The sequence below is a fragment of the Cavia porcellus genome, unplaced genomic scaffold (genome assembly GCF_034190915.1).
Source record: "Cavia porcellus strain 051 isolate PalLab524CR breed Dunkin Hartley unplaced genomic scaffold, mCavPor4.1 scaffold_12, whole genome shotgun sequence".
Classification (NCBI taxonomy): Eukaryota; Metazoa; Chordata; class Mammalia; order Rodentia; family Caviidae; genus Cavia; species Cavia porcellus.
In genome coordinates, this window is record NW_026947495.1 from 83,755,971 (window position 1) to 83,774,978 (window position 19,008).

General features: G+C 59.9%; 1 protein-coding gene across 2 annotated transcripts in view; it reads left to right on the forward strand.

Moving 5' to 3' along the window:
• The first annotated feature begins 2,308 nt into the window (after positions 1-2,308).
• The window catches only part of Aox2 (Aldehyde oxidase 2), a 37,430-nt gene continuing 20,730 nt past the window's right edge, over positions 2,309-19,008 (forward strand). Inside the window, 16 exon segments of one of the 2 annotated variants that reach the window (NM_001278764.1) lie at positions 2,309-2,446; positions 3,432-3,489; positions 4,339-4,435; positions 4,655-4,763; positions 5,727-5,853; positions 6,944-7,005; positions 7,773-7,871; positions 8,067-8,147; positions 9,183-9,327; positions 10,288-10,380; positions 14,016-14,167; positions 14,999-15,092; positions 15,420-15,529; positions 16,568-16,752; positions 17,113-17,314; positions 18,859-18,951. In NM_001278764.1, the coding sequence (NP_001265693.1) occupies positions 2,393-2,446; positions 3,432-3,489; positions 4,339-4,435; positions 4,655-4,763; positions 5,727-5,853; positions 6,944-7,005; positions 7,773-7,871; positions 8,067-8,147; positions 9,183-9,327; positions 10,288-10,380; positions 14,016-14,167; positions 14,999-15,092; positions 15,420-15,529; positions 16,568-16,752; positions 17,113-17,314; positions 18,859-18,951 (1,761 nt within the window). In that variant the 5' untranslated portion in view covers positions 2,309-2,392. 2 annotated transcript variants of the gene reach the window in all.

Sequence of the window (19,008 nt, forward strand, 5' to 3'; positions counted from 1 at the left end):
GAAAGGCTGATGTGGGGCAGGGAGGAAGAGAGTGACCCCATGGCCCAGAACCCCAGGGTGTTCAGGAATCACACAGAGCCCCCACCTGCCATCCCTGTCCCACCCTGGGGTCCAAAGACCCCAGCAGACCAAAGCGCCTGCCAGGCCTTTGCAGTCCCAAGGGTGTGCAGGCAGCATGGGGTTCGGGTTTCCCCAGGCTCAGTCACTCACAGAGGACTGAGCGGCCTCTGGCACTGCTCACCGTGGCTGCCAGGGACACAGGTGTGACACCCACCTATTGCATAACCATTCAGCCGCACTTGGACCACCACATGGAACAGTACAGAGAACTCGGCCTCGCTGGGGACAAAGATGGAGGCGTCTGAGGGGTTCCGGGGGGCTGGAGGCCAGGAAGACAGTGGAAGGACTTTTTCTCTACTTTTCATTAAAGAAAAATGGAGAGAAGTCACGGCTTCTCTCCACGGCAGGAACCGCTTCCCGCCCTCCCCATCCCCAGCTGACCGGGCCACCTGCTCTCTGTTTACACCACGTTCAGAGGAGGACTTCCTGCTCCGACCGGTTCAGGGCTGCCACTGCGGTCACTGGGCCCCTAATCCAAGTAGCTGTGCACCGTCCAGCTCCAGCGCTGTGGTCAGGCACTAGCTCGAGCTGTTTTCTGCATCACTGCCCTCTTCCCACCTGCACTGTTTATCCGGCTCCATTTGAGACACCCGAGCCACTGTGCTCCAGGGAGCAGGGGAAGGGGACAGGTGGTGGACTGCACACAGCTCCAGCTGATTTCCCATAAGCAGAAGTGACCACAGTAGGGCTGGGACCCCGCTCCTCCTCGTGTCCCTGGCACTCACCCTCCAGCCCACACGTCTTCCCCAGGTGCCACCCCATCTTCGTCCCCAAACATGGCTAATTCCTCTGCAAGGCAGAAACCTTTAGGGAATGCCAGCTGCCAAAGGAAACCATGACCTTGAGAAACAATGCCCGTGGCTATTTTCCAAGCTGTCCCTGCCTTCCCCACCCGAGCGCAGCCACTGCCTCCAGGAAACGAGCCCCATCCTTATCAGAGTCTCCTTTCCAGCTCCTGCAAGGAGTGCAGTGGGTTCTGCTGCTAGATTAGGGCCACAGCTCGGGGATGTGAGTCAGGCATGGCCACAACCTCGAGGTGCAAATGCGTGCTGAGCCCACAGCAGGAAGCAGCACAGGTGACACCCAAGAGTCCTACCATGGGGCCCAGGCTCACCACGGTCAAGGAGAGGGCAGCAGAGGTTGCCTGGCACTGGGCACCGTGGCTAGGCCGGGAACACACTCTGCAGAGCCCAGGTCCCATCAGAGTGGGGCAGCCTGGGGTGCGCAGTGCTGGAGACCCTGAGGCCAGGCCAAGGGACAGGAGGAGAACAGTGAGGTTGGAGCAGGAAGGAGCCCGGGCGGCTGTGTGCCCAGAGTGCACCGCAGCTCCCTCCGGCCCGCCACTGCTCCTGGGGTTTTGCTTTTGTTTTGTGACCCTGGGGCCGAGCCCTTCCCATTCTCCTTTCTGTTTTACTCTGAGACAAGGTCTCTCTAAATTGTCTACGGCTGCACTATGGTCCTCCTGCATCAGGCTCCTGACTGCTGGGATTACAGGCATGTACCACCACACCCAGCTCCACACCTCCTTAGCACATGTGAAACACGCATACTCAAACACCAAGCACACCCCTGGGAGGACTCAGAGACCCACAAGGACCCAGGCACTGCAGTCGTGAAGAGATCGACTCCAGTGCCACCGGCACCAGTGTTCCCAGGACCCTGAGGGGGAGGGTGGCCAAGCCGCTGGGCGGCGGGATGGAGAAATCCCTCAGAGGACCCCCAGCCATCCCCTCCTAATCTAGCAGCAGAACCAGGGCCAAGAAGACTTCGTCCCAGCAGGGGCCCAGGCTCGCTGAGCTCGGGGCACAGAGGGGTCACGAATTCCACGACAAGGCAGTGTTGCCCCATGTGGACCAGGTCCCCGCAGGCCTGAGGATCCACCGGCTGAGTGCACTGGGCACTGCTCTTGAGAGGGGCTTGCCCCACCCTCCCCCACTGCTGCAGGGACCCGAGCTGCCCTGGGGGCTCCCGGCAGTGACCCTAGCAGGAAAGCGTGCAGGACAGGGGCAAGACTGCCGCGTGAGGTCCACCATCACCTGGGTTTCCACACTGTCCCCTCCAGCTACCAGGAACCTGAGGAGATACAGCTGCGCCCAGTCAGCTTGGGCCAAAGTGGGTGGGACATGAGGCTGGGCTGGGCCCCAGCTTAAAAGCTAGGAGCTGGGCATTGCCACCCCAGCCTGCTCCGCCACCGGCTCCTCCAGCCCTTCCCAGAGCGAGCCTCGATCCGGCCCACCACTGTCCTCAGCTGCCAGGCACCTGCTCCCCAGCCATGCCTCACCCTCCAGGCTCCGACGTGCTGGTGTTCTTCGTGAATGGGAGGAAGGTAAGCGCTGTGCAAACCCAGTGCCCTGAGACCTCTCCGGTCCATTCTCTGGTTCCCTGCAGCTGAGGGGACTGCATGGAAACCACAGGTGACAGTGGATGCTCACAGGGCGGGCGGCCCCAGGCCCCGAGCCTGTCTGACCCTGGAACCCAGGAGCACACAAATGCAGCCTTCAGAGTCTTTCCCTTTGCCGTCCTCATTTCCGGTGAAGTCCCCATCCTCAGGAATGGCTGAGGCAGTTACGGCTGGCCTGGTCCTCTTCCCGTGGGGGCTAGCTCTAGGGGGACTTGTATTCCCTCCTGGCCACCGACACAGGCACTTGGAAGCCCACATTTGCTACTGGCCACACAACCTTGGGGACCGGCCACTCTCCCACTCCCCTCCCTGCGCCGGTCCTGCCTGGTGACCCCACCCCCACGGCAGACCCAGGAGGCCTCCCGGCCACCGCCTGCCCATGGCCTCCTGCCCAGTCTCCTTCCAAGCCACTGTCACTCTCTGCTCCAGCCTCCTGCTCATTCTCCTGCTGTAGGGTGTGGAACCTGTGACACCTGATCTCCTGGGGCCCCGAGGAGGCTGCTGGGGCAATGGCTATTCTCCCTTTTCTGCCATGAACGCTGACGCCCTGGATGTCACCAAAGCTGCTCCCCAGAGTATCTCAGAGACACTCCGACTTCTTCAGCCTTGCACCCTCCAGGGCCCTCGGTTACACACACACACACACACGTGCACACACGTGCACACACGCAAAGGCACATGCCAAGGCCCACCCCCATGTGAGGTCTGGGGGAGCACAGGAGATGGAGCAGGAAATTCGCCCGGACCATAGCACGTGGAGAGCCCTCTCGTCACACATGTGTGCACCTCAGGGCTCCATCCCCACCCCCACCCAGCACAGACAGGGAGCAGAAAGCCAGGTCCAGTCTAGGCCAGCCCCTGATCACACCCCACCTGTCCCTGTCTGACAACCTCCCTGTTCCTAACACAGGTGACAGAGCGGGATGTGGACCCAGAAGTGACCCTGCTGACCTACCTGCGAAGGAACCGGACCCTTTCAGCCAAGTCCTGGCAAAGCCTTACCCACCTACAGCCAGCACCCTGGCCCTGGCTCCTGTGGCTCCTGTGGGATTATGGGTGTCGGGTTGCAGGCTGGCCTGAGGGAAAGAGGGCTCCCCAAGCGGCTCAGGTGTGACTCAGCATGAGAGGGACTAATCCTCCCTCAAGGACAGTTACACCTGCATGGCCCCCCACCCATTCCCCACCCACTCCCACAAAGTTCTGTTGGTGGTTCCTAATTAGTTGTCAACACTTGAAAATTAGAGGCTTTCACATTTAAAAGAACTAAGATTCCCTCCACAGTTCTCATGACAAACAGGGAAGTGGTGGGTTCTAGGCTGGGGCATCCTGACACCTTGCTGCCCACTGCCTGGTGCGGGCTTTCCAGTCACTTGTTGGTCACCTCCCCAGTGGCTTTCAGACTCTGCCTCCACCACTCAGACGGCCGAGCCTGGTCATGAGCCTGTCCCAGTGGCCCCAGTCAGGCACAACCAGCCAGCACACTGTGGACACGTCTCTCTCAGAGAGAAGGATGCACCAAGCAAGCATCAAGGCAGAGCCTGCGTTCCAGTCCTCACAGCCAGAGTGGGGGTGGGGGGCCAAGCAGGCTCTGAAACAGGACCACAGAGACCTCCAGGGACACATGGCCACATTGTTCAGGGCAACACCAGAGCTGCTGAAGCAAGAGGCTGGGCCAGAGGGGCACCTGGGCCCCTCCTCACCGCCACAGAGGGCCTCAGTCCCCTAACCCCCTACATGCCCAGGAGACAGCGAGGGCCTTAGACCACCACCCCCCGGGTCACAGGGCAGCGAGGTCCTTTCCTTGACCAGCCCCCCAGTCGGCCTCACAGGAACCAAGTCGGCCTGCGGGGGAGGCAGCTGCGGCACCTGCACTGTGATGCTGTCCCGGTTCGACCTGGCCTCCAGGAAGCCGAGGTAGCACCAGCCCAGCTCCCTGCAGGAGCAGCCCTCGAAATCCCCAAAACTACGAACAAGTGCTGCCCTAATTACAAGGGGTCACTGTTGCCCAGGGGTCTGCAATGGGCTTTGAAAGCTTTTCTGAAGTCAGGACTCCCCAGCTGCCCTCAGGGTGCCCCCTCCCTATTTCCAGACCCCCAGAGGTCACTCCCCTGGTCCCCCGTGTCTCCCACACAGACACATCGCCGTCACTGCATGCCTGGTGCCCCTCTGCTCTCTGCACGGGGCGGCTGTCACCACTGTGGAAGGCGTGGGCAGCATCAGAACCAGGGTCCACCCCGTGCAGGTGAGTGGAATCTGCTCCCCACTTCCCACCACCTGAGCCTCCAGGCCATCTCTGGTCCAGGAAGCCTGGGTGCCTGGTCAGGGACTGCTTCAGCCCAGGGACTCAGAAGGATGCTGGACCCAGCCCTCTATGGGGTGATGTCTTCTCGGCATGTGTTACACCTGCGAGGTCAGCAGGGTCACCAAGATACACATCCTTGGCCTGTGCGGTGGGAGAGGTGTCACATGCAGCAGAAGACAGAGGACAAAGCAGCCCTGGGTTAGCAGGATAAAACTCGGGGTCCTCCTGCGGCAGAGGCCCCGGAGTGAAACCAAAGGGGACAATCGGAGTCTGACAGTAACTGCGGATGTGGGAGTCACCTCCCTCACCCCAACCTCAAGTACAGGGGGCTCCTGTCACTGCCATGGGGCGTGGGGAGTACTGGACTGAGCCTTCCCGCAAGGGCCTCACCCTGAGATTCAGAGAGGGGCCCTCCATAGAGGTGAAGGACCAGCCGGGGCACCCGGGAAGAGAAGCTGAACTCACGAGGCAAGGCTGGGACTGAATCCTGAATCCGGGACTGCACCGCACCCTGAAGCCTGGAACCAGGCACTCCAGGCGCTGCTGTTCCCAAGAGCCCCTGGGAGCCGAAAAATGCAGATTCCGGTCGGGAAGTTTGGAGGGAAGCGTGAGCCACTGCTGGCCAGGGGGTGCGCTTTAAATAACCAGGCCTTTGCGAGTGAAGCTGCCACCTGAGGCGGCGGGTGCACACGGCCCAAGTCCAAGCCCATCCTGGAGGCTGGGGGGGGGGGGTCGAAGTGCAGCTCAGCTGGATGCGGGGCGAAGCCCGCGTCTCCGAGTCAGGTCCCCCGCACAGGGATTCAGGAAGCGGCGCGAGGCTCCGACCGGAGGGGCGCCGGGCTCCATCGCGACGAGGGCCCCCAGGCCCTAACGGGCCCTCCCTGACCTTGCGCTCTGCCGCAGGAGCGGATCGCCAAGAGCCACGGCACGCAGTGCGGCTTCTGCACGCCCGGGATGGTGATGTCGCTGTACGCCCTGCTCCGCAGCCACCCGCAGCCCTCGGAGGAGCAGCTGCTGGAGGCCCTCGCAGGTGGGTGTGGCGGGCTGCAGGCCCCGCCCCGGGCCCCGCCCACCGCCGCCATCCCGGCTGAGACCCTGGCGGGTGGGCGTGGCCTGGACTGCCGGGCCCGCCCCGAGGGTCCCAGACTGACCCTCGCAGGTGGGTGTGGCCTTGCGGCATGCCCCGCCCCCAAACCAGCCCGCCGCCAAAGACGGGCGGAGACCCTGGCGGGTGGGCGTAGCCGAGGGCTGCAGGCCCCGCCCTGGCCCTGCCCTCGACCTGGGAGCCGGGTTGGGGGAGTGGGGACCGTGCAGGTCCTGGTGCCGCCCCGACACTGACGCCACAGGGTCGCAGCAGAGCTAGGCTCTGCACAGTTAGCAGACCTGACCCGGAGAAAGCGCCAGCACTGCGGGACAGACACCCCAGGCAGGACAGACACACCGGGCGCGGTGCCACCTGGTCCACCAGTTCTGTTCAGAATCCCGGGCTCACGTCTGAGAGCAGCTTGCTGCACAGGGGCAGGGACAGCCTCGTGGCGAGTGCTCACCTAGCATGTGAGAGGCCAGGGGTGCCATTCCCACATCGTCTGATGGATGGATGAGTAGACAGATGAGTGATAGAAAAACATAGAGACACATAGATACCTGGTTGGTAACAATACATAGACACACTGGTACATAGAGAGATGATAGATGATGCATAGATAAGAAGATAAACACATAACTACATAGATAATCCATACATAGGCAATTCATAATAGATACGTGATAGATGATTGATAGACACATAATAGGGATAGAGAGATGGGTGTGGAGTGAGCGGAGATGGTGAAGTGAGCTCACCGCTAGACGCATCTCCTCTGGAACAGAGAACCAGCCTGCAACCGGTGGCAGGAAGGGCGGTGGCCTAAGGAAAGGGAGGAAACGGGACTGCGTGGCAGATGCTGAAGCACTCTGATGTCCTCTAACTCATGGGGCTGGAGGTGCAGATCAGGGTGCTGCTCACCCAGCATGCGAGGCTGGAGCTCAGTCCCAACACCCATCGCTGATGGACAATTGGCGGTCACCAGCCGCCCGGGTACCTCTCATGGAAACACTGACCACAGGGCCTTGCTTCCCAGGGAACCTGTGTCGCTGCACCGGCTACCGGCCAATCCTCGAGAGCGGCAGGACCTTCTGCCTGGTGAGTGGGGAGGGGTGGCTCCAGGGCAGCACGGCAGGACCGCTGGCCGGGGTGGGGACCCTCGGGGACAGAGCCACTCAGCATCCCGGGTCTGGATCTTCCCTGGAGTTAGGGACGTCCACCCTGCAGCACCGGACCCCTCCAAGGAAACAAAAGCAGACGGGGCCTCGAGGAGCCCCAGAAGTCCAGGCTGGCCTTGTCTGCCTGGTGCTCCCCCACCTTGGCTTCCTGAGTGCTAGGATTAGAGATGTGTGCCTCCATGTCCAGCATAAACAATTTATAAACTGATTTTACCACTAGGAATTAACCTAAAAACTTCAGGGATATACAAACTGCGTGTGTAATAAAAACGCTCAGATACCATGTACTGTGTAAGTCTGTACTATATTAATATAGTACATTCCTAAATATGCGCCATGTCAGACTACAACAAAGCAGAGGAGACTGTTTATTCTTTTTTAAAAAACCATTTGAAAGAGGAAAAACAACAAAATTTCAAAACATGTCATTCAAGGTGTTTATTCTTTTAGACTTCCGTATCTTGTTACTTTATGTCTTGTATTTATTTATGTTATATTCATGTTATACACGCATGTTGCAGAGTTCGTTATACATCATTTTCCACCGTATAACACATAGTATCTATAATGTAAGACTTCCTGTTACTCATGTGCAGCTCTGTAAAGTAACCAGGCAACAGAGCAGGCACTGCGGTTACTGCCGGGAGACGACTGTGTCCCACTGACAGCCAAGCTTTCTCCCCTCAGGACTCGGCCAGCTGCGGGCAGCACGGAGCCCGGCAGTGCTGCCTGGACCAGCCAGGGGATGGCACCTGCCCTCCGGGGCGCAATGGCCCACAAGCTCACGTGAGTGTCCTCGACTGGAGTGTGGAGCACTGGCTGGGAGAAGCTGTACGTGGGGAACCTGGGGGCTCCAGGTTCCTCTCCTTGCCTGGCCTGTGCAGTTGGGACAGAGGGAGCCCCAACCTTGCAGCAGCAGAATGAACGCCCACTGAGGAGGGAGTGGCCTACCCCGCTGATGCCCCGCCTCTGCCTCCCCAGATGTGCTCGGAGTTGATCCCCAGAACGGAGTTCCAGCCCTGGGACCCGACCCAGGAGCCCATCTTCCCCCCAGAGCTCATGGTGAGAGGGGCTGGGCCCGGCACTGCTGAAGGGTAGGGCAGCTGAGCCTCGTGGCCGCCCATCCTGGGACACTGCCCCCTCAAGGATATTTAGAACCCTGCTGCCTGCCCCTCCCAGGCCTCAGCTGGGCTCATCGGTGACCTCCCCAGGACACTCCTGTCAGTCAGCTGGGTGACCCGTCCACGGAAGAATTCACTGCCCTAGCTGTCCCTCCTGCCATCCCAGCTGACCTGAGGCTCTGGGGACAGATAGACAGACATGAGCTGAGCAATAGACAGGAAACAGTGTCAGCAAGTGCAGACTGGTCAGGAAGACAAAGAAAAGGCAGAGATAGGATGCAGGCTGCTGTATTTAAATATCCGGGCCAGGGAAGCCTCTGACCAGAGCGTGACATGTGGACATTTGGGGAGGGAGGCAGCCGTCACAGAGAACAGCAGAGGGCACTTGGGTGGTAAGGCAGCAGGTGCAAAAGTCCTGGGGTCCAAGAGCACATGAGGTGTCACCCAACTCAGTGTCCCCAGCTTTTACCCTGCGTGAGACAGAAGCCATTGTGGGGCAGAGAGGGACCCCAGCTAACACCAAGACACGGGCTTGTGAGGGACACCAGGTGAGGGGAGCTGGGTGCTCTCGGTGGGCAGAGCGGACGTACTTGCCAGCAGATGCAATCAAGAGCTCAAGGAGGCCAATAGTGGGGTGGGGTCAGCAGAGCTTTGGGGAACCCTGGGTTCCATTCAGGTCATGGGAAGGGACAGGACAGCAGGCACTCAGTTTGGGACAGAGTAAGCGTGGCACCTGCCACCCCTCAGAGGCAACTTGAGCCCCCAGACAGAGGAGGGGCAGCCAGCCCGAGCCCAAGTAGAATGACGGCATGGCTGGAGCTCAGGGCCAGGAGGAGGTCGCACTGTATGCTGCAGGTGATGGGCCGTGCCAGGTGCTGCTTCCCAGAGCTCGGACCCCTGCCTCTGAGCACTGTTCCGGGTGCTGGCCACAGCCTGCAGCCTCCCCATTCACACACACACTGTCCTTTGTTCCCAGAGGATGGCGGAGAGCCCAGTGCAGCCCAGCCTGACCTTCCGTGGAGACAGAGTCACCTGGGTCTCCCCCGGGAGCCTGCAGGAGCTGCTGGCGCTGAGAGCGAGGCACCCCGAGGCCCCCCTGGTGCTGGGCAACACAGCCCTGGGTCAGTGTGATTCCCCCCGCCACCCTCCTGGCTCTGTGTCTTGGGATGGCGAGCACGTCCCGTAGAACCAGACACCTGGTGACCTGCAATGCTGGAGGAGCCGAGACCCTGGACGGGCAGCTGAGAGGACAGGCCTTGGGCCCTCGGGTGCTGCACTCTGGCTCCTTCCTGTTCCTGCTCTGTCGGTCAGCCAGCAGTGTGGGGCTATGCACAAGGCGAGGCAGCCCAGAGCCTCCAGACCCTGTCAGCACAGACGTGAGCCAGGCATGTGGCAGGAGTTGGAGCCTCCTCTGGGAGGCTGAGGCAGGAGGATCACAAGTTCGAGCCTCACCTGTGGGCAATTCAGTGACTTAGTGAGACCTCATCTCCAAAAATAAAGAATAAAAAAGGGCCTGGCCTGTAGCTCCAGTGGAAGCCCTGTCTCCAACCCTAGCAAGCAAAAACAGAAGAAAACACCCTAAACCCTCCAATTTTGCAGAGAGCTTCAAAATCCCACAGGACCCCAGGCCCAGTCGCTCCCTCCCCGCCCAGGAGCCCTGCGGTCAGACTCTGCACTCACCCTTCGTCCTGAAGCTTTGCACACACACACACACACACACAGGCTCTGGAAGCCAGGCTAGGCGTGCCGGCGCTCTCCTCTGGCTCCACCACCTCCAGAGTCACCACCGAGCCCCCACCATGGGTTCCCTGCGTGGACAACCGTGCCAACCCGACACCCGAGCTATTCCACGCTGTGCTCTGCAAACTTCATGGAGGGTCCTGGGCTCTGTGCGGGTTCCACTATCACAGATGCGGGCCAGCAAGTGGGAGAAAACTGCACCCCTGGCCCAGCAGTGCCTGGCTCTCCCTGCTTATGCTCGCCCTCGAGTCTTTACATTTCACACATGAGCGTTTTGTGGGAAAAGCTTGGCACCAGAAGAGGCCTTTGCCCCTCCTGACTCGGGTGTGTTTACCCCTCAGGCCCCGCCCAGAGGTCCCAAGGCCGGGTCCACCCACTTCTCATCTCTCCTGCACGCATCCCAGAGCTGAGCACTGTGACGGAAACTAGTGATGGTGAGTGTCCAAACCTGGCTGGGGTCCAACCTGCACCTGGCTGGGTCTCGTGGGACCTTGTCCACCACTCCCCTGACACAGCACCTCCTTGGGGTGACACCTCCGGCTACAGCTCCTGGGGACAGGAGGCCCCAGTGAGGCCACTCCAGGCACCCACCCATCCACAGGAGTTCTGTGTGCCAAAAGCTGAGGGTCCTGAGGGGAAAGCGCCCGGCGTGACTTTGATGGGAGGATGAGGGGCAGAATCATGTGCGGCTCCTGGGCAAAAAAGCAGGTAGAGGAACTCACACGTCAGCACCCCACAGATGCGAAACCCTAGGGGCCCCTGTGCAGGGGGCTTCCAGACACAGTGGGCCACAGCGCAGGGAGGGACACACAGGGTGTGGCTCCAGGGTGCAAGGACCTGTGCTCTGTGTCCCCAACCGAACTTAGCCCATGACAGGGACGAATTCAGGAGCAGATCGGAGCGGGAAGGCACTGGATGCCCTTAACTTGAGCACTCAAGGCTGGGAATGAGGACTCGGGGCAGCTGGTCCACACCTGGGGTGGCGGTGGGGATGGAAGAGCAGGTGCAGTGCTGTGGACAGCCAGGCTGGGCCAGGTCCAGACAGGAGGAGGCCCCACGGCTTCACCGGCAACTTTCACACTCCGGGTCACAGCCCTGGGCCGGGCGTCAAATAAGGAAGGGGCTTCCTGGTCCTCTGTCCAGGGAGACCCTGGCCTGTCCAAAATCCTCACTCAACCTCGGCCTTCACTTGACAGCTGAGGCATCGCAGTGCCAGAGTATGCGGCTCTGCAGGCTGGTGCTGGGCTCCAGGTACCACAGGCAGCTGGAACTCACTACTCCTCCCGCAGGGGCTGCCTGGGGCTGGGAGCTGGGGGCCAGACCAGCAGGGTGGGGCGGGGCGGGGCCAGGGTCTTCCTGCAGCTGCCTGGTGTGGTCCTGCCACACATGCACACATGCACACAGACACACATATACACCCATACACATAGATACATTCATACATGTTCATACATGCACACGCAGATATGCCCATACATGTACACATGTGCATGCATGCACACACACAGATACACACTCATACAAGTACACACAGACATGCCTGCACATATACAGATACATACGCATACACATGCATGAGTGCACATACACACAGATACACTCAGACACACATACATATGTGCACATAGACACAGATATGCACACCCATACACACACATGCACACACACAGATACATCCATATGCACAGACACACACATATGCATGCACAGATATACACACACATGCATATACACACAGATATGCACATGCACACACAGATATACACATCCATACACATATACACAGACATGCACATGGGCATACATATATACCCATACATATACATGCACACATGTACTCACATACACAGAGACACACCTGTGCACATATATACACATACATGCAGGCACACCTGTGCATAGAGACACACAGATAAACACACAGACATGGACACACCTGTAACAGATATACACATACACAGAGACATGTGCACAAAGACATATTGTTACGCACATGTATACTCATGCATGTGTGCGTACAGCAACACGTGCATAGACGTGCACACACAGATACTAGCAGGTATAGACACACTTGCATACAGATACACACATGCAGATCAGACGCACACTAACAGATGTGTGCACACACATACGTACACACACATGGACACACCCACCCAAGAATGCACCCTCAGCCCTAGGGTCCTGCATCCAGGCTGCCTCTGGTGCTCTTTGGGGAGCAAGTTCCTATTCTGCTTCGTGTTGACTTTGCTGTGTGTTCAAACCTCGCACCTGCGCAGCAAGGACGTGTTTGGCTGGTGCCTTTTCCCCTGGGACCTCCGCATCGGGAGTCTCCAGGACGCTCAGCTTGACCGGTGGGCCTCCGACTCCCAGAGGTGTGGGCTTATGTAGACTGCAGTGAGGAGTGGCAGAGTTCAGGAGGGAAATCCCTAAACACATGCTGCAGAATGGCGTGTGAGGACTCAGGTACAGCAGCCTTGGCGGGACTGCCTGTTCCAGCTGCATGACAGAGGCACCAGGCTGTGACCTGCCGGGTATGGACCTTCACAGTCGCGTGGGAGGACCCTGTTTGGTGTCCTCCACCAGGAAGGGAGAGGGGTTGAATGGTAGGGAACAGGCTTTGCTTTCCCGGGCTCCTCCAGGATAAGCCAGGGTTTGGGGTCGATTGTTTGTGGCACTGCGGGTGCAACACAGGTCCTCAAGTGTGCCAGGCAGTGCATTGCCACAGAGCTACACGCTGGCTGTTTTTCATTTTTATTTTTCTGAGGAAGGATCACACCGAGGTGTACAGGCGGACCTCAGACTTGCCACCCCTCTTCCCTGTCTTCCAGGTAGTGGGATTGCAGGTGTGGGTCATCAGGACTGGCAAGGCAGGGTTCTTGCAGTGGGTAAAGACCGATTCCAGGGGAACCTGTGGTGATGAGGATGCAGTGGGTCCTGGGCAGATCCGGAGGTGAACAGGGCTGCCAGACTCAGCACCTATGCCCTGCACAGGCACGACCTGGGCGGGGCCAGCACAGGAAAGGAGTGGGGAGTGGAGGGTTTGCTGAGGGTGGGGACAGGAAGGAGAGGCCGGTGCACTGTGTGAGAAGGGCTGGAATCGGGGCAGTCAGGTGCTGCAGGGGCAGGGGGTGCTGTGCTCAGTACATTCCCAGTATTCATAACCACAGCTCTAGGGAGGGGAAATCGTCTCCAAAACTGTTCCACAAGAAGAAACATAAAGCTGGCCTAAGCCCAGATGGGAACAGACCAGCTTGAGCCCCAGTGCCCCCTGGGGTGAGGGGCAGGCAGCCTCCAAGCACCAATTCCGCTCTAGACCTGGGGACACACGGTCCACCCTAAAGGCTGACCTTGGCATCCCTGCTGCTTGGGTGACCACTTCACATCTTTGTTTGTTCATCTTTTGTGTTTTGAAACAGACTCTCACTGAGTAGCTAGGCTGGCCTAAAATTAACAGAAACCCTCCTGCCTCAGCTTCCTGAGTGCTGGGATTATAGGCATGTGCCACCATGCTTGGCTCCCAATCCTCATTTTGAAGATTGACCTAAACCCTTCATTTCCTTCCCGAAGAGAAACCTTGAGGGTTGTGCTAGTGCCCCCACAACCCTCACATGCACAGGCACAACCTTGGCCACAGTGGAGTTACCTGGCCCTTGGGGGAGGACAGTGCCCATCCCACTGGCTCCCCTACTCCCTTCCCTCCTGGGAGCCCCGTCTTCCTCATGCCAAGCAGTAGCAGCAGATGGCAGAGGAGCTGCCCAGGCCGTGTGTGTCCCGCCAGCCAATGTCCCTCACGGACCTATCGATGGGACTGGGCAGCAGTGACCCTGTGCTGCTGCTCTTGGTCGGGGTGAGGCTCAGTCAGTGGCAACTGTGGTCAGCCGGGAGCCAGGCAGCCCCAGGAGGACCCCGCCTGCCCCTGCTGCTGCCGCCTTCTCTCCACCTCAGTGGCTGGGCTGCTGCTCTGGCTGCGGGGCCCAGGAGTCCCCAAGCAGCCCCGTGCCCAGGGATTGGAGTGGACACGATGCCCTCCTTGAGCACCGAGACCCAACACAGCCCTGCTCCCCAGGCCTGACCATCGGTGCCAGCTGCAGCCTGGCCCAGCTGCAGGACATCTTGGCCAAGAGCATCTCCCAGCTGCCCGTCGAGAAGACACAGACGCTCCGAGCTCTTGCAAAGGCCCTGCGCAGTGTGGCCGGCCTGCAGGTCCGGAACCTGGCGGTACGTGCACCGCATCCAGCGTGGCATGGCCAGCCTCTCGGGGTTCTGCTGTGTTTGCAGGCTCACTGCCCCAGGGCCTCTACAGGCTGAGCAGAGTGCTTTACCTCCAAAGTGTCCCTGCATAGAAGTGGCTCGGCAGCCACACTGGTGAGAAAAGGACACCAGGACTCCACCTGTTTCACAAGCAGCCTCTCAAAGCACCTGATTTAGACTCAGCCACGTTCACAGAGGCGGAGTGGCCCATCAAGCAGGGGCCTTTCCGTCTGCGCCCCGCAGTCCCCTACAGACAATTGGCCAAGCAAGGGAAAGCACTGTGCTGGCCATGCTGCCTCTGCACCCTGCATGGTGCCTCAGGAGGCCCTGGGTGGACTGGCACCTGTGACAGCCCTCTCACATGTCCTCTCCCAGTCAGGGCTCCCCAGGCCCACGGGGCCCAGGCAGGACACACTGGGAACAGAGGTACAATCATATGGGTGGCAGCAAGGGTCCAGGAGGCCTGCCACACCCAGGGCAATGGGGGCCTGGCCAGTGGGGCAGTCACTGCTGAAGAGGACGGGCCAGGAGGGGCCAGGGTCTAGGCTCTGCCCTCCCAGCTCAGAGCCTTGGCCAAGGGCTCCTCCTGTGTGGCTTCAGTCCACCTCGCCAGGGCTGTGAGGCATTCCTGGGACCCAGTAATGGTCACTGTGGCTGGACGGGCATAGACTTCCCCTAGGACTGCACTGTGGGCCTTCCCCTTCCCCCTGACTCTGGGCAGCAAGGCCCAGACACCGGGAGCTGGAGGTTCCTCCCGGCCCAAAGCACAGGGCCCAGTGAGTGCTTCTCTCTGTTCAGTCCCTTGGGGGCCACGTCATGAGCCTGCACAGCTACTCAGACCTGAACCCCATCCTTGCTGTGGGCCAGGCGGCCCTCCACCTGCGCTCAGAAGGTAAGCACTGCCTCAAGGACAGGTGGCTTTGTCTTTCTCTGGTCACCTCCTTCACAAACGCAGCCTAGGGGCCACTGCCCAGGGCCTCTGTGTACCCCACCTCCACAGTCACTCCCCTGAGTGGCCCTGCACCCCAGCCTAGGTCCCACAGCCCTGCTCTCTACCCACCCCCAGTACTGGGAAGGAGCCAGGCTGGAGAGGACTCAGCGACTCCAGAGGGGCCCTGGAGTGGCAGGGGCACACAGCCCCCAGTCCTCTGCCGCGCAGGGTCGGCTCTGCTCCCTGGGACAAGAACAAAATTGTGACTGCAAGGCACTGTCTTCACAGGGGGTGCAAGGCTGATCTCCCTGGATGAGCACTTCCTGGCAGGGGTGGTGAGCGCCAGCCTGCAGCCGGGGGAGATCTTGGAGTCCGTGCACATCCCACACTCTCAGAAGGTCAGAACCCACAGAGCCCCTCACCATTTCCCCTCTGTCAGATTCAGTCACCCTTAGGAGAGTGACGCACGGCAGGGGGAAAGCCCTGTGGGAATCTTGTCCTGCCAGGTGACAGATCCAGCACTGGGGCCCTACAGGTACCAGAGGACCATGGGGTCCCAGCGGGGCCCCAGCTTTTGCCTGCCCCTTCTCCAGGAGCAGGGCTCTGGGTTTCTGTCCTCCACACTCTGCTACCAGCTCAGGGAGCACAAGATCCAGCGTCCAAGGAAGAAACTCACACCCACTCCAGACCTCCAGCCTCTCCCCAGGTTGTGCCTGAATCCAAGACCAGCTTCACAGAGGGAGGCTGACACACACACCTTGCACATTCACACACATTTCAGTCACACACATGCACACATGCATGCACATACCCACTCACACACAAGCAGACACTCACATGCACACCTGCCAAGCCCACACCCTTGCACATGTATGCCACACATGTGTACAAAATACAAGTGCACACTGACATGAAAGCACACCTACACAGATGCACACCCAGTGCACACCTAGCACCCTGAGCCAGGGGCTGCAGTGCAGATCAGGCCTCAGCGAAGCCACACTTTGCCCCAGGATGGAGCTCCGCTCCATAGATGCAGGCTGCCCAGTCCCCGCCACAGCACATCTGGGTGGCGAGAGACAGAAGGATCTCACACACCCACATACCCAGCACAGCCTGTACAGAGACTGAGAGCCTGTGTGGGGGCAGCTGTGCCCGGCTCCGTGCCCATCCACTGGGGAAAGTTTGTCCGGCTCCCTCTTGGGCTTTGCAAAGGGCAGGTGCCAGGTTCCACAAGCCAGGAATGTGGCTCCGCTCTGCTAGAGGCTGCACTCTGCTCCTCCCTCCTCTGGGAAGGCTGCCCAGGCCGCATTTGCACCCAGCTCCTGGAGGTGTCACTGAGGGAACAGTTCCTGCCCCTGGCCGGGAGGGCAGGTGGCATTGCCTGCTGGGTCCTGCGTCTCCTTGCCCTCACTTCAGTGGCTCTGTCTCCACAGTGGGAATTCGTGTTCAGCTTCCGGCAGGCCCAGGCCCCACAGAACGCCTCACCACACGTGAGCGCCGGCATGCGCGTGCGGTTCACAGAGGGCACAGACACCATCGAGGACCTGAGCATCGCCTACGGCGGGGTGGGGACTACCACGGTGATGGCACCACAGGCCTGCCAGCGGCTCCTGGGCAGGTGAGTGAGCACTGAGCCAGCCGAGGCCAGCGAGGTTGAGGGGACGCCCGCACCTTCTCCCTGCCCACTCTGTCTGGGATTTTGCTGCATGACTTGGCTCCTGGGTGCTGCCTGGTCCGGTGCCCCCAAGCCCCCACAGGACTGTGTGGACCAAGCCCTGTCCTGCGCGGTGACACTGGCCATGTAGTTGTGTCTGACACTGCTTGGTTCCAGCATGGTTTTGTGCTGTGGTGGAGCCAGCTCCCATCCACCTTCCGGGCCCCTGATGTGAGCCCTGTGTTCCGAGTCTTTGTCTAGCGGCTGCCTGGGCTCCAATGGCCTCTAATTGGCTCCCCTCCCCCCATCCCCCCATCCCTGTAGGCACTGGACCGAGGAGACACTGGACGAAGCCTGCAGGCTGGTCCTGGGCGAGGTCACCATCCCCGGCGCAGCCCCTGGTGGCAGGGTGGAGTTCAGGAGGACCCTGCTGGTCAGCTTCCTCTTCAGGTTCTACCTGCAGGTTCTGCAGGAGCTGAAGGCCCACCGGTTCCTGAAGCCCCCGTGCACCCCACGCACCCTGAGTGTGAGTGTACCATGGTTGGCAAACATCTGGGGTCCCAGTTGGTCCCAGGCTGAGACCTCTGCTCACACGCTCTCCTGGCTTTGGGTGTCGACCGGCAACCTTTGGGGTCCTCTACCATGTATAAGCTTCACCCCACACCTGCCTTCAGTGCCCTACCCCCCAGCACGTGCCCAGCTGTCGCCTTCTTAACCTCCCATGCTGGATCAGGGTCCCTCCCAAGGACCTCACTGTACCTCAAGGTCTCTGTAGCAAAACCCCTCCAGCTGGGCACTAAGACACACACTGTAACCCCAGCTGTACAGAAGGCTGAGGCGGGCGGGCTGCAAGTTTGAGACTAGCATGAACAGTTTAATGAGACCCTCTCTCCAAATGAAGAGGGCTGGAGGTGTAGCTCAAGGTAGAGCACCCATAGGTCTAATCCCTAGCTCGGGGGAGGAGGGCACAGAAAATAAATCAGACCCTCCATGTCTGGGACGTCTCTCTCTGAGGTCCTGGGTTGGGGTGGCGTGCACACACGGGAGGACCCGCTAAGCCCAACCTCTGGCTACACCAGCTGTCCACAGTGGGAGCTCCCAGGCCCTCTGCAGACGCCTGTGGGTGGCCTGGCTGTCCCTGTCGCCTGTCCTGGTCCAGTGGCAGACATCTTCTTTCTCCCTCCCCACACTGAACACGCCACGCTTCTGACTCTGGTTTTTCTTTCACCCTAAACTGTGTTGATGCACAGTTTACACGGACCCGACACACACACTTGGATAGCACTGTGCCTGGGCACAGTGATCGCCCTGCATAGAAACGTCATCCAGGTCACTCATTGTCCTGGCCACGTCACCACCCACTTGCCTGGCAGTCCCTTATGCTAGAGTTTTACACTCAGTGTGACAAAGTCTCATTTCCCAGAACTGCCAAAGCTAATGGGCACAGCAGTATACTAATGTGCAGGGCGCCTTCTGCCTTTGGGGCTGAACTTCTGGAGTCAGTTAAGCAAAGCAAAACTCCTCCTCTCCCTGTCCTCCCCCTCTTGCTTTTCCATGCCCATCACTCGCCCACCCTCCACGCCGTCACCAGCCTGCCACTCACTGTCCTCAAGTGTCTCCGCCTCTGGCTGGGGTGCAGACTAGCCCCGTGCCCGAGACCCTAAGGAGACCTCCAACCCAGCAGCTGTGCGGGAGGCCTCAATGCCTGGGACAATCAGGACCGGGGCGGTTGGTGGATGGTGGGCTCCTGCTTGTTCTAAGTGACTTAGGCAGCACTCCCCCCAGACACACACAATACACATGTGCGCACATCTGTATGCACACGTGCACACACATGTACCCACATGCACACACCTACACAGAAGACATGAGCTTGCGCTTGCAGGCAAAACTCTGGCTCCCCACTGGCCACGCCCTCCCTAGTACCCAGCAGCCCTTCAAGGTCCACCCGAATTAGGGAAAGGACATCAGACAATGAGGACACGGTTCCTGGCCCCTGGCCCCACGGCCGAGTCACTTCGCTGCACAGGGCACTGCGCAGCTTCTGCTCATGGCTGAACTGTCCTCCAGGACACCTGGAAGTATCCCCAGCTCCCAGACCAGACCCTCGGTGCGCTAGAGGACGTCCCCATCATGGTGCCCCGGGGCGTGCAGATGTATGAGGTCAGCAGGGCTCCTTTGCTGTCCCACAGTGCCCATGTGAACCAGGGTGGGCAGGGG